This window comes from Mirounga leonina, unplaced genomic scaffold, assembly GCF_011800145.1.
Source record: "Mirounga leonina isolate KUSES-001 unplaced genomic scaffold, KU_Mleo_1.0 Mir_94, whole genome shotgun sequence".
Lineage (NCBI taxonomy): Eukaryota > Metazoa > Chordata > Mammalia > Carnivora > Phocidae > Mirounga > Mirounga leonina.
The window spans coordinates 33,994,939-34,008,590 of NW_023270855.1; the positions used below are offsets into that span (position 1 = coordinate 33,994,939).

The 13,652-nt window shown below is 38.9% G+C and overlaps 1 protein-coding gene across 1 annotated transcript in view; it reads left to right on the top strand.

Moving 5' to 3' along the window:
• The first annotated feature begins 6,573 nt into the window (after nucleotides 1-6,573).
• Nucleotides 6,574-13,652, top strand: part of DNAH12 (dynein axonemal heavy chain 12) — a 229,700-nt gene continuing 222,621 nt past the window's right edge. Inside the window, exons 1-2 of the mRNA XM_034996444.1 lie at nucleotides 6,574-6,879; nucleotides 7,578-7,780. Coding sequence (XP_034852335.1) covers nucleotides 7,611-7,780 — 170 coding nt within the window. The 5' untranslated portion in view covers nucleotides 6,574-6,879; nucleotides 7,578-7,610. The remainder of the gene's footprint in view (nucleotides 6,880-7,577; nucleotides 7,781-13,652) is intronic.

Consider the following 13,652-nt stretch of genomic DNA (forward strand, 5'->3'; position numbering starts at 1 on the left):
CCCCCCCCCCCCCCCCCCCCCCCCCCCGCCAATGATCCACCTGGCCTTTTCTGCCCACCTGCATGTACCCACTGACCTTTGTCCTACATTTACTTTATGTAAACCTAGAATGTTGTCCGCACTTTGGAGACCGTTTTCTGAGGCCACTGCTGTTGGCCTCAGTGAAATAAATCCCTTTCTTGTTTCACCATCACTCATCTCTCTGCCTTTGGAGTTTGTCTGGGGTGAGTGGTCAAACCTGGTCTGTTTGGGACTCCCAGAGCCACGGGCTCTTGCACTCCTGTGCCCCACCTACATTTCCACTGTCTTTTTGTCAGTTCTTTCATGATAAAGTGAATGAAAGTGTCACAACTTCCCATAGAAAATTTGATTTGAACTCAACAGATTTGAAAATGATATATAATAAATGGTGTGTTTGAAGCTCTATTTTTATGAGGCTAAATTTTAGCATAATTATATACATAAATTATATACATTATATAATTAAAATTTGAAGTCGGAAGACTGAACCAGCACTACACTTTCCCTGATACCAAAAGGGGAAGCAGGTAATAAAAATTTTATTCCTGGGCGCCTGGGTGGCTCAGTTGGTTAAGCGACTGCCTTCGGCTCAGGTCATGATCCTGGAGTCCCTGGATCGAGTCCCGCATCGGGCTCCCTGCTCAGCAGGGAGTCTGCTTCTCCCTCTGACCCTCCCCCCTCTCATGTGCTCTCTCTCATTCTCTCTCTCTCAAATAAATAAATAAAACCTTTAAAAAAATCATTTTATTCCTCCATTCTCAGTCCATACCAAGAAACACAGGCTAACTTTCACTAATCAAAGTTTATGGTTGATGGAGTTTTCTTGTTATATATATATATCTGCAAAGATAAGCATATGAAGACTAGTTTCTTGTGATTACCTTCACCTTGGTTAATAACATTGGTAGCCAAAACATAGATTACTAATATACTTTTATATTTTTTTACTTAAGGTCAACATGATACTGTAGTTTTGAGTGATAGCACTCAGAAATTTTGGGTAGTACCTGGTAATATTCAGGGTAATCTGCTACTTCCTTATATATTCAAATTTGATAATTTTCATTTGCTTTTTATTTAAGAGACCAATCTCTTTGTTTCTTTAACATTTAAACTTTTTTTTTCTAGTTTTATTGAGACATTATTTACATATAATATTGTAGTAGTCCAATGTGTACAACAATGATTGTATATTGATTATATATGTATATATATATATAATTACCACAAAAGTTTAGTTAACATCCATCATTTCACATAGTTATATTTTTTTCTGTGCTGAGAACTTTTAAGATCTACACTCTTAGCAACATCAAATACATAATTTGTATGGTCACTATATTCACCATGATGTACATTATATCCCCAGAACTTCATAATTGGAAGTTTTTACCTTTTTTTTTTCATTTTATTTTATTTATTTATTATTTATTTTTTATTTTTTAAAGATTTTATTTATTTGAGAGAGAAAGCACATGAGAGGGGGCAGGGCCAGAGGGAGAAGCACACTCCCTGCCGAGCAGGGAGCCCGATGCGGGACTCGATCCAGGGACTCCAGGATCATGACCTGAGCCGAAGGCAGTCGCTTAACCAACTGGGCCACCTGGGCGCCCAAGTTTTTACCTTTTTTGACCGTCTTCACTCATTCTCTTCATTCCCCTCCCCTCCATCCTCCCCCTGCTTCTGGCAACCACCAATCTCTTCAGTTTTTTTTTTTTTAATTCTACATATAAGTGAGATCATACAGTATTTGTCTTTGTATGACTTATTTCACTTAGCTTAATGCCCTCAATGTCTATACATTGGTATACAATGTCTATACAAGGTAGCAGGATTTCCTTTCTTATGGCTGAATAATATTCCAATATCTATATCTCTGTCTATATCACATTTTGCTTATTCATTTATCCTTCAATGGACATTTACACTTGGGTTGTTCCCATGTCTTGGCTATTGTAAATAATGCTACAGCGAATATGGGGGTGCAGATAGTGATTCTGTTTCCTTTAGATACATACTCAGGAGTGGAATTGCTGGATCATATGGTAGTTCTATTTCTAATTTTTTTGAGGAATCTCAATACTGTTTTCCGTAGTAGCTGTACCAGTTTACATTCCCAACAACAGTGCCATTTCTTTTATTTTAAAATTTATTAGGATTTATAATGGTTATATTATTATATATACTTATACTATATAGCATGGTGTAAATAATATATGATATAGTTATATCATTTAATATAAGGTATAATTAATGTTAATTTAATAGCAATAAAAAGTTAGTTAGAAGATAAGAAATTCAAATCAAAGAACCTATGTAAAACCTACCACAATTTAACTCCATAAAGAACTCTTATGCATATGGACTCATTTCTTTTCCCTGCCCTCCCGTTTTTAATTTTGAAACAAACACTGCATATTATAAAGCATAGTAAATTAGTCTCATAAGTTTTCTTAGCATCTTCCACATTTAATAAGTAGAAGAAACTTTTTGTATAGTATTAGAGAATCACATTTTGGTGTTATATCCATAAGTGCTTTTAAATAATCAAGGCCTTGTGAAATAAATTCTGCTCTCATAGATAATATTTCTAACCTTTAGACTAAGAAATAGAGCTTTTAAGGGGGGATTTTAAGCTGCATATTATATGTTTAAATAGCTGTTTTTCTTTCAAAGTGAAAGATTTATAAAAATCCCAGCTGGCACTTTTGTAGAAATTGACAAATTGATCCTAAAATTTATATGGAAATGCAAAGGACCTAAAAGAGTCAAAATCACTACTTTTCTATAAAAGAACAAAGTTGGGGGGCACCTGGGTGGCTCAGTCAGTTAAGCATCTGCCTTTGGCTCAGGTCATACCAGAGTCCTGGGATTGAGTCCCCACATCAGGCTCCTTGCTCAGCAGGGAGCCTGCTTCTCCCTCTGCCTGCCACTTCCCCTGCTTGTGCTCTCTCTCTCTCTGATGAATAAATAAAATCTTAAAAAAAAAAAAAGTTTCTTATGGCTTGAAAAAAAAAAAAAAAGAACAAAGTTGGAGGACTGACACTACCCAATTTTAAAACTGTAACCATTCTTACTAAAGCTGCAGTAATCAAGACTGTGTGGTATTGGTATAACGGTAAACATGTAGATCAATGGAACAGGATTGAGTGTCCAGAAATAAATGCTTACATTATGGTCAGTTGATTTTCAACAAAGATCCCAAGGCAATTCAGTGGAAAAAGTAAACCCTTACATTATGGTCAATTGATTTTCAACAAAGATCCCAAGGCAATTCAGTGGGGAAAGGACAACTTTTTCAAGACATGATACTGGAACAATTATATATGTATATACAAAAAAAAAAATGAACTTGGATCTGTACCTTTCACCAAATATAGAAATTTACTGTAAATAGACCATAGATCTAAATGTAAAACCGGAAACTAGAAGAAAACATAGGAGAAAATCTTCATGACCTTATCTGTCTTTCATAGATAATAGCCTCAAAAGCATGACCCATAAAAAAGAATCTTAAGTTTGATTTTATAAAATTTGAAGACTTTTGGGGGCAACTGGGTGGCTCAGTCAGTTAAGCGACCGACTGACTCTTGATTTCAGCTTAGGTCATGATCCCAGGGTCCTGGGATTGAGCCCCACATTGGGCCTTCTTGCTCAGCATGGAGTCTGCTGGAGATTCTCTCTCTCCCTCTCTCTCTCTCTCTCTACCCCTCCCTCCACTTCCCCCACCCAAATAAATAAATAAATCTTTAAAAAAAGGAAGACTTTTGCTCTTCAAAAGGCACCATCAAGAAAATGAAAATATAAGCTGTGTACCAAGAGAATATGTTTGCAAATTACCTGAAAGAACTTGTATCCAGAACATAAAGAACTCTTACAACTGATAAAAAGTTAAATAATCCAATTTAAAAATGGATGAAAGATTTGAATAGATATTTCATCAAAAAAAGATATGTTAGTGGATAATGAGCACATGAAAATGATGAAGGATAGGTGGAAGGCAGGCAGGGACAAAGCCCCCCCTCCCAAGAGGAAATCACCCTTAAAAGGATTTCACACCACCCTGAAAGGAGCCCTCCACCCTTTCCTATGTGATAGATAGGTGACAAAAACCTGATTGGATGACAGGATCGGGGAGGGTTAATCAGATTAAAACAGCCAGCTAACAAGTCCATTAAAAATCCCTAAACTGAGAAACTCCTGTGGCAACCCTCTAGGGTTCCTTCTCTCTTTGGGAGCTTTGTACTATCACTCAATAACCTTTGCTTTACTATCACTCAATAAACCTTGCTTTGCTCCCACCACTCTATCTGGTCTACCTCTTCATTCTTCAAAGTGGTGTGACCAAGAACTGTGGGCACCAGCAGAGAAAAAAATCCTGTAACAAAAAGATTTCAACAACATTAGTATTCAGGGAAATGCAAATTAAAAATGCAATGAGATACCACTATATGCACACTAGAAGGGCTGTAATAAAAAAGATAGACAGGGGCGCCTGGGTGGCTCAGTTGGTTAAGCGACTGCCTTCGGCTCAGGTCATGATCATGGAGTCCCGGAATCAAGTCCCACATCGGGCTCCCTGCTCGGCAGGGAGTCTGCTTCTCCCTCTGACCCTCCCCCCTCTCATGTGCTCTCTCTCTCCTCTCATCCTCTCTCTCAAATAAATAAATAAAAATCTTAAAAAAAAAAAAAAAGATAGACAATACCAAGTGTTGGCAAGGACATGAAGAAATTGGAACCCTTATACATTGCTGGTAGGAATATAAAATCTTTCAGTCACTTTGGGAAACAGCTTGACAGTTTCTTAAAAGGTTAAACATAACCTTTCATTCATTCAACTTACCATTCAACCCAGTAATTCTACTCTAGGTTTCTACTGATGAGAAATGAACATGTATGTTCATCCTAACATCTGCACATGAATGTTCATGTCAGGGTTGTTCATAATAGCCCCAAACTGGAAACAATCCAAATGTCCATCAACTTGTGAATGGATAAACCAAATGTAATATATTTATATAATGGAAGACTATTCAGCAATAAAAATGAACTTCTGCTACATACTACACATGAGTGAAGCTCAAACATGTTTTCATTAAGTGGAAGAAGCCAAACACAAAAGACTACATAATTTTTTATTCCACTTATATGAAATTTTCAGAAATTGCAAACATATAGAGGCCAAAAGCAAATCAGTGGTTGCCTGAGGCTGGAGTGGGGATTCACTGCACATGAGCCTAAGGGAACTTTTTGCAGTGATTGAAATGTTTTAGATCTGGATCTTGGTAGTGGTTGTATAAGTCTCTACATTTACTAAAAAAAAATCATTGAATTATATACTTTAGAGTGGTAAATTTTATAGTATGTAAATTACACCTGCATAAATCTGTTAAAAAAATATATTGTATTAGTCAGGGTTTAATAAGGGAAGCAGAACCAGTGGATTATACATGTCCCCTATATTTATCCATATGTATGTATGTGTGTGTATATATATATATATACATATGAATTTATTACAAGGAATTAGCTTATGCAATTGTGGGAACAGGTTAAGCAAGTCCAAGATCTATAGGGTAGGCTGTCAGGGAAGATCCAGAGAGGAGAGAGCAATTATAAAGCTAGCTGCTGTTTAGAGTCTGATTCAGTGCATGCCTAAACCTTCTCTTTAAAAGGATTTCCACTGATTGAGTCAGCCTCACCCACATACTCTCCCTAGTTTAACATCAGTATACTCGGGATTTGAATTGCATTTGCAAAATCTCTTCATTGCAGCACCAGATTAGTGTTTGATTGAATAACTTGGCGAGGTTGTGGGTATGACACTAAAGACTGCTGTCTTCCTTTAAGTCCACAGCTTGTAACTTAGCTTAAGCAAATGCCAAAAAACCATCATGTACTTATACCAGTATTTTCTTTCTACAGAAAGACAGCTTACTTTTACAAGCAATGAGGATGCTTAACTTGTTCATGCACTCACCCAAATGATGTTTTTAGAGGCCCTATTGTGTGCCAGACATAGGAGTGTAGGCTGTACTCTAACAGAAAATTCTTTATACATGGTGACTGGCACTCTAGGTCAAATATGCTCAAATATTTGTTGAATGACTATGCCATCAATACACCACCAGACTTACTCATCCCCCAGTTTTATTTATGCGCATATTTGTGTAGGCTATCATCCTTCAGATGGAGTATCCAGTGTGCAGCCTCAGATAGCAAAGTTTCACATTTCTATCTCCAAGCATACTCAAAAAACTTAACACACCTTACCTTTTTTGCCAAGGATTTCCTGAAGGAAAAGTGCTGCATAAACAAACACCAATATAGAAACAAGATAAATTATATTGCTGATTATTTACAGGGAAGTCACTATGGGAACATTTGAAGACTTCATCCTCCTCTGAGAGCGTTTACATAAATCTGTTTTTCAACACATCCAAATTTCCAGTCTTGCAGGTTTCCACAGCTTGAAGATCCTGATTCCCTGGACCCCTTCCAAGGGAAGGCAGTTAGGTTAAAAAAAAAAAAAAAAAAAAAATCTCATTCTCCAACTCTCCATTCGTAAACAATTAGTAATGAATTGTGCAATGAATTACTGTGACAGGTAATCCAATCTGTCGCAGCTCAGCAACTGCCTCTCCAGGCAACTTTTACCCGGTCTCTCCAGCCGCGATGGCGACCGTTTCCATGGCGACAACTTTGTTTGTACATGGCAGGCGGACTGCCCAGCTCATCGGGAGCGGTGGGGTCCCCGAGGTTTCACCCTTCGTCTCCCCTCTTCCTTTCGCCAGAGGAGAAGCTAACTGAACGTTTCCCTCTCGTCTGCGCAGCCGGGAAGTAGTGAAAAACAATCAGGTAGGTACTTCCTTGCCTTCAGTTTTTTCTTCACCCTTCTCCCAGGGCCAGAATCTCTAACTGGGTGCCAGCAGAATACTCTCTTTTTCAAGGCAGGAATCTCCAAATTCTGTGGGCAACCGCGGCAAGTGCAGTTGGTATCACAGTTAACTGTTCAACATTTACAGGACATTTTAGATTTTCTATGCAAATGTATGCCTATTTTTGCTTGATCATCGTATCACTTCCTAGGATGGTAGCAACACTAAGATACAATATTGGTGTGTTTAAAGATTTTAATGATGTCAAACATCAGCTTTTTTTTGGAGAGCAATTATACCTCAACAACTGGATTTTGTTGTTGTGATGGTGGTGGTGGTGGTGATGGTGGTTTGCATTTTAGGGGAAAATTTGAACCCAGAATTTTAGAACCATAGGGGTATTTAGAGAGCATCTAATCCAGTTCCTTAATTTCATCTGTGGGAAAACTGAAACCCTAACTGGGAAGTGACTGGTTTCATTTCTTCATAGCAAGTGGGATGTAGAGCTATAAGGGAATCCCTGCCCATTTACCTCAACTGTCATTCTTTAGGCTAATACCATACTTGGGAGGAAGATCTCAAAATGTCTGGAAGTTTTGGAATTGATAGCTAAGATATGTTATGAATATATGGAGGCTAATGTTTATAGTAATGGCTTAATGGGCTTTTTCTCCTCAGAGTATAAAGTATTTTAATCTTCAGGAGACCAAGATGTCAGATCCAAACAAAGCTGCAATTAGAGCAGAAAAGGAGGCTCTGAACTTGAAGTTACCTCCCATTGTGCGCCCCCCTGAAGACATAGGTGTTGACACACCAGCACAAAGTAAATTGTTGAATTACAGAAGATCTAAGGAGCAGCAGAAGACAATTAATCAGCTAGTGTACGTAGCATATTGGTAAATAATTCTTTTCTGGAGTTCAAGTGAAATGCTTAGTGTTCATATTCTCATAAAACAGCTTTAACTATGTAGGTTGTTTATGGACAAAATATCATCTTCAAGTTCAATTGGGGAAACAAAAAAGTAATCACAATAGTAAGTGCTATATATCACTATATGTTATATGTCACTTAATGTATAGATATGTCACTATATCTATAGTTAGTATGGGGCTTATGCTAATCACTGCTTACTCTAAGCATTTTTTTTTTAAAGATTTTATTTATTTATTTGAGAGAGAGAGAATGAGAGAGAGCACATGAGAGGGGGGAGGGTCAGAGGGAGAAGCAGACTCCCTGCTGAGCAGGGAGCCCGATGTGGGACTCGATCCCGGGACTCCAGGATCATGACCTGAGCCGAAGGCAGTCGTTTAACCAACTGAGCCACCCAGGCGCCCTCTAAGCATTGTTTTTAGCACTTCACCTGTACTTCTCACAACTACCCTATGTGATGGGTACTATTCTTATCTCTATTTTTATAAATGTAGGTCTACTCAATGTTTTAGTACACTTACAGACTAAAGAAGGAGGTGCCTCAGGAGTTACGGATTGTTCTTACTCCAAAACCTTTCAACATTTCACATTGTTATGTTGAACTACTTGCAGTTCCATGAGTATAGTATGTTTTTCACAGTTTAGTGAAAAATAAATTTCACAATTGCTTCCTGCAATTTCCTTCACTGGAAAGTATTTGTCTGCCTGAATATTTATACTAGTTCTTCAAGGCTGGGTTTATGGATCACCTCCTCTGGAAAGCCTTCTCCTAATCCTTTTTTTTTTTTTTTAAGATTTTATTTATTTATGGGGCGCCTGGGTGGCTCAGTCGTTAAGCGTCTGCCTTCGGCTCAGGTCATGATCCCTGGGTCCTGGGATCGAGCCCCACATCGTGCTCCCTGCTCGGCGGAGAGCCTGCTTCTCCCTCTCCCACTCCCCCTGCTTGTGTTCCCTCTCTTGCTGTCTCTGTCAAATAAATAAATAAAGTCTTAAAAAAAAAAAAGATTTTATTTATTTACGAGAGACAGTACAAGCTGGGGAGAGAGGAGAGGAAGAAGCAGACTCCCCACTGAGCAGGGAGCCCGATGTGGGGCTCAATCCCAGGACTCTGGGATCATGACCTGAGCTGAAGGCAGATGCTTAACTGACTGAGCCGCCCAGGAGCTCCTAATCCCCTTTGTGCAGCTTTAACTTTTTCTACATATTTCTCTTACATCAGTTTATTTAGCGATATTACCTACCAACTGTTACACAGACATTGTGCTTGTTACTAGGGAGACCAAAGAGATTACAACAGAGGGGATCGTGTCTTTATATTCTAGTGGGAGGAGAGAGACAGTAAACATTTAAAAACAGACAAACAAAAAGAGTATGTTAACCTTTTAAGTAGTGATGGATACTATGAAGATATAAGATTGTGGGATAGAGAGTGACAGGGAAGGTATCCCTAGGAACATCACAGGAAAGTCCTGTGGAGATGATATTTAAATAGAGATCTAAAGAGTAAGGAGCTGGGGCACCTGAGTGACTCAGTCGTCAAGTGTCTGCCTTTGGCTCAAGTCATGATCCCAGAGCCCTGGGATCGAGCCCTGGGATTGGGTCCTGGGATTGATCAGGGCATTGGGATCCCTGCTCAGTGGGGAGCCTGCTTCTCCCTCTCCCTCTATCACTCCCCCTACTTGTGCTTTCTCTCTCAAATAAATAAATAAAATCTTACAAACTGAGGATTGTTGGAGTGGAGGGGGGTGGGAGGGATGGGGTGGCTGGGTGATGGACATTGGGGAGGGTATGTGTAGTGGTGAGCACTGTGTATTGTGTAAGACTGATGAATTACAGACCTGCCCTGAAACAAATAATACATTATATGTTAATAAAAAAAATCTTAAAAAAAATAAAGTGTAAGAAGCTTCTCATTAAAAAAAAAAAAAGAAGCTTTTCATTTAAATAAACAGAATAGCACTCTAGCAAAGGGGATAGCAAGTGTTGAAAGCTCTGGAATATAAATGCTTTCTGGTGGTCTGGGAGCTGACAAAGGCCAGTGTCATTAGAGTATCAGGAACTTGGGGGTGAGTGGTGGTATCAGGTGAAGGTGGAGAGAAAGGTGGGGACAGAGTGTGAAAGGCTTTGTAAGCCATACTAATAAATTCAGATTCCATTTTAAGTTCAATGGAGCCATTGAAATGTTTTAAACTGGGACATGACATGAAAATCAACTTACAGGCGCCTGGGTGGCTCAGTTGGTTAAGCGACTGCCTTCGGCTCAGGTCATGATCCTGGAGTCCTGGGATCGAGTCCCGCATCGGGCTCCTTGCTCAGCGAGGAGTCTGCTTCTCCCTCTGACCCTCCCCACCTCATGCTTTCTCTCTCTCTCAAATGAATAAATAAAATCTTAAAAAAAAAAAAAAAGAAAATCAACTTACAGTTAAAAATATCAGTCTGGCTATTAAGAATAGACTGAGGTGGAAGGGAAGAGGGCAAGAGTAGAGGGAAACAAGGAGACGAGGTAGACTGCTTTTGTAGTAACATAGATGAGAGCTTTCGGTGGTTTGGATAAGGCTGAAGACAGTGGAGGAGGAGAGAAGTATATTTATAGGGGATAGGTTTGGATTCAGAATCAGTAGGACTTGCTTTGGTAACAAGGTGGATGGTAGTGTCTATATTTATAGAGAATCAGAAGTCCAGAAGATCGGGGAGGTAAATTTTGAAGTTGAGGTGCTTATGTGACATCTAAACATATAAGGGAATATGTTAAGTAGGCAGCTGGATATATATGTGTATATATGTATATATATATATGTATATATGAGAAGAGGTCTAGGCTAAAGATAAAAATTTGGGAGTCAGCAGAATGTAGATGATTGTTAAGGCTATGATGAATAGTTCAAATCACCTAGAGAGAGTAAAAATTGAGAGAAGGCAGCCCAGGAGTAAGCCTTTAGGAATTATAATATTTATATTATATAATATTTATTTTTTATAAAATAAAAAATTTTATAAAATAAAAAATTTATTTTTTATAAAATATTTATTAAAATATATATTTATTTAAGATTGTATTTATTTATTTGAGAGAGAGAGCAAGGGGAGGAACAGAGGGAGAGGGACAAGCAGACTTTGCACTGAGTGTGGAGCCCAACTTGGGGCTTGATCCCACAACCCAGAGATCACGACCTGAGCTGAAATCAAGAGTCAGACACCCAACTGACTGAGCCACCCAGGTGCCCCAAGAATTATAATATTTAGATGTTGGGTACAGAAGGGTCAACCAGCAAATAGATCGAGGAAGTGTGATTTCCTCAACAACACAGTATATTGTGTCTTTGTTGCCATTCTCTTCTACTCATTTTGACATACTTAAGGGCAGAGATCTCAACACAAAGCACAGTATCTGGCATGTTATTGTTGATGAATAAAGGAATTTATTTTAAAGATTTTATTTATTTATTTGAGAAAGAGAGAGAGCCCAAGAGGGGGGACGGTAAGAGGGAGAAGCAGACTCCTCACTGAGCAGGGAGCCTGATGCAGGACTCGATCCTGGCACTCCAGGATCATGACCTGAGCCAAAGGCAGTCGCTTAACCAACTGAGCCACCTTTAAAGGAATTTTTAAAGGAGAACTCTAACTCTTATGCTTTGTAAAGATGTGGAAGTAGTACCTCTCTCATTTGGGTCCTTAATAACAAATAGTGTCTCAAAATTACCTGAAGCAGGGGCGGTGCCTGGGTGGCTCAGTCATTAAGTGTCTGCCTTCGGCTCAGGTTGTGATCCCAGGGTTCTAGGATCGAGCCCTGCATCGGGCTCCCTGCTCAGTGGGAAGCCTGCTTCTCCTCCCCCTGCTTATGTTCCTTCTCTTGCTGTTTCTCTCTGTCAAATAAATAAATAAAATCTTTAAAAAAAAATTTACCTGAAGCATGGTGCTGTACTAATACTGAGATTAGAATTGCCATGTGTTTATTTAGGATAAATGCATTTGCAATGAAAGGTTTTTATACCAGAAACACATTTTTCTGGGAGACTGTGGATTTTGTGATTGTCAGTCTCTTGCTACCTCTACCTATTAGGAAATAGGAACGTAGATTTCCCTGTTTCAAAGGTGGGGTGAAGTCTGTTGATAGAGAGAGCTCCAGGACTGAGGTAGGATGTAAGGTGTCCTGGGCATAACTGGGCCCCTTCTGTGACCAGTGCCTGGGAACACTGGCTGAAAAAAAAAATCATTCTGTAGCTTTCCAGAGTCCCAGGAATGAGTCACTTCTTCCTTGGCCACTATCTCCCTCTTGATTCAGACCAGTCTTTCTCTCCTTCACTGCACGGAGTCTCTCACATAGTTCCTTTGAAATTATCCAATTTTTTGTTCATTTCTTTATTTTTGACTGTCAACACACAAAGCAAAAACAGAGAATGAAAAGGCTCACTTTTATATTCTTCCCAGCTCCTTTTATTTTTAGTTAGTAGGAGAAAACACGCCGCAGGAAATTGCTGCTATCTTAAAGGGTGGCTTTTATATATAAAGAGCTCAAGGAGGTCAAGCATATTTTTGTTGGGATAATTGCTGTGCAAGTCAGCTAGTGCCAACTAGCGTACCAAAGTATAAGGCAAATTTCTTGAAAGTATGGATTGTGGAGGGCTAGGCTCTTTGGGGAAATAATGACAGATGAAAGGAAGTCTGGTTGAGGCCTTGATGATTCACAAAGAAAAGAGGAAGAAGGATATTCCAGCCACATTTCCTACTTCTTGTTGTGAAAAAGCCTTTGGAATTTTAGTTTAGTCATGCTCAGTAAGAGTTAACATGGAAATGAGTCTACTCAAAAAAGCTAATTCAGGGGCTCCTGGCTAAGTCAGTAGAGCAGGGGACTCTTGATCTTGGGGTCAAGAGTTGAAGCTCCATGTTGGGCTTAGAGCATACTTAATAAAAAAAAGGGAGTTCAGTCTTAGGCTGCTTTGATAAATGTAAAATATCTAGAATGCATGATAGAAAATTTTCACTCTGCACCGGTCAAACAACATCTGGAATTCTGGAGTCACACTTTAAGAGGGATGTTGATAAACCATAATAGCCATGGAAGAGAGAGGAATTTTGATAAACCATCTCATTAGAAGGAGGCTGATTTGCTTAATGGGTAAGAGTGTAGACTGGCATCTATACTGGCCTGAGTTCATATCCTGTCTCTGCAGCTTATGAGCCATGCATGAATTTGGCAAGTTAAGTAACTTGATTTATCTTCATCTTCCTATCTGTAGGATGGAGATAAGAATCGTGCTTTTCTCTTAGGATTTTTGTGAGAGTTAAATGAGATCCATGCATGTAAAGATCTTAAGCCAATGCCTAAAACATAATAAGCTCACCGCAAGTGGTAACTTTTATTGACAGGAATAGTTGAAAGAACTGGATAAGTATCATTAAGTTTCAGAAGGGCAACAGAAAAAGAATATGAATTTTTGTATATAGCTCTGGAGAACCAAAGTTACAAGGATATAACTCAATAAAAAAATTTTGTTTCTAAGAATATAAGCTAGCTGACCATAAATTGGGCTACCTCAGAAAGTGATGAATGCCATCCCCCTCACTCATCTCAGGGTACAACTCGATATTTTTGAGAGTATTTGTGCATCAAATAAGGTCTGAATTAGATATATGAGATTTTTCCCAAATCCACAGTTCTGATCATACCATAGCTATTTATTGACCTTGATGGATACTATCTAAGTATTGTGGCTAGAGCAGTGAGCAAAATAGACATGGCCCTTGTCTTTATGGAACTTACCAGTCTATGCGTTTATGGTTTTGGTGCCCATCTTTTCCTTGAAATTCCTTTTGGTTCTCCT